Genomic DNA, 1,358 nt, shown 5'->3' with positions numbered 1-1,358 from the left:
AAAAAAAAAACAAATAAAAACGTGTGTGTCCACTTTAATGATTCATTTGGATTAATGGTACGTTCCAGGACATCTCCGTCTGGCAGACTTTGGTTTGTCCCGTCGCTTGGAGCGAGGAGGGCGGGCTTTCACCATCTGCGGTACCATTCAATACATGGGTGAGGAACATTCCGGCACGTTGTTTAATTCCATGAATGATGAATTTAAGGGCATTGTTGTGAGCGCGCTCTGTCCGCACCGCAGCCCCCGAGGTGCTTAGCGGCGGTCCCTACAATCACGCGGCCGATTGGTGGTCGCTGGGAATCCTGCTCTTCTCGTTGGCTACCGGCAAGGTGATCAGAGAATGACTTTCCATTCTGGTCAGAGAATTATTCGGAATGGTGTTGATGCTTGATGTTCAGTACGAATTTCTCCTCAGTTCCCCCTGCCTCCAGAGCAGGACCACTGTGGCATGCTGAGGAGGGTGAGGTCTTTTCCCTACGAAATGCCCCTCAGCCTGAGCCCCCCTCTGGCCATGCTCATCACAGAGGTGAGTGCAATTGCTAAGCGGCGCCTCCCTCCTGGGCTATTGACACATTCATGCCGTTTCTCTGTGCAGCTGCTGTGCAAAATGCCCGCACGCCGACTTCGCACCCTGGATCGCTTCCAACGCCAGACCTTCTTCCGTGGACTCAGCTTTGACCAAAACCTGCTGCAGCGCCACCCTGTGGAGGTAACTGAACGCCAAACGGGGGACTCACACGCCTCATGGTCTATGAATTTTCCTGAATGGTTGCGTTGCAACACGGCGAGCCCTGCAACGGATAGCAAAATCTGCGAATAACGGCCCCTCTATCGCAGGTGATTCTGGAGCTGAGGGAGCGCCCCGACCGTGCCGCCAAAGCCCGCCGAGGCCTCGCGCTTTCACTGCAGCCGTTCAACGGCTTCGATTACGACTCAATACTTAGTCCGCCGAACACGCCTGACGCGCAGCTGCAGGGAGCCGCCCCGCGTCGGGAGGTGTTTGTTTGACTCTGAACGCCAACAATCATGACAGCTTGCAACAGTACGGTACAGACTTCCCAAGGCTTCTCTTGACAAAATGGCTGGTCCATACCTACAATGGCCGTATGTCCTCCATTGTTGTTTACTGTGTGGCCGTACGCTACACTCACTTTCAGGTTTACCCTTTCACAATGTTACATGCTGAACTGGACCGCTGACCCGATCTGCAGAAAGAATGTCAGGGACCCATGTCTGAAATTCAATGGGAAGTCAGGAGGACATATTTGAAGCAGCCATTTTGAAGCAAATTCCAGGCCTCCGACTTGGATGAACTCAGGCAATGTCATTTGCCCAAATGACTCCTGAATGAACCT

The 1,358-nt window shown here is 53.1% G+C and overlaps 1 protein-coding gene across 1 annotated transcript; it reads left to right on the top strand.

Annotated features, from left to right (window-relative positions):
* The first annotated feature begins 21 nt into the window (after positions 1-21).
* Positions 22-1,352, top strand: LOC109509569 (RAC family serine/threonine-protein kinase homolog). The gene is made up of 5 exons (XM_019859401.1): positions 22-158; positions 244-332; positions 419-529; positions 599-712; positions 841-1,352. Exons 1-5 carry the CDS (start codon positions 155-157, stop codon positions 1,009-1,011), a joined length of 489 nt encoding a protein of 162 aa, XP_019714960.1. The 5' UTR covers positions 22-154; the 3' UTR covers positions 1,012-1,352.
* Positions 1,353-1,358: the final 6 nt, after the last annotated feature.

The sequence above is a fragment of the Hippocampus comes genome, unplaced genomic scaffold, assembly GCF_001891065.2.
Source record: "Hippocampus comes isolate QL1 unplaced genomic scaffold, H_comes_QL1_v1.1 C16951250, whole genome shotgun sequence".
In the NCBI taxonomy this organism is placed as follows: Eukaryota; Metazoa; Chordata; class Actinopteri; order Syngnathiformes; family Syngnathidae; genus Hippocampus; species Hippocampus comes.
This window is presented reverse-complemented; position numbering and strand designations above follow the sequence as displayed.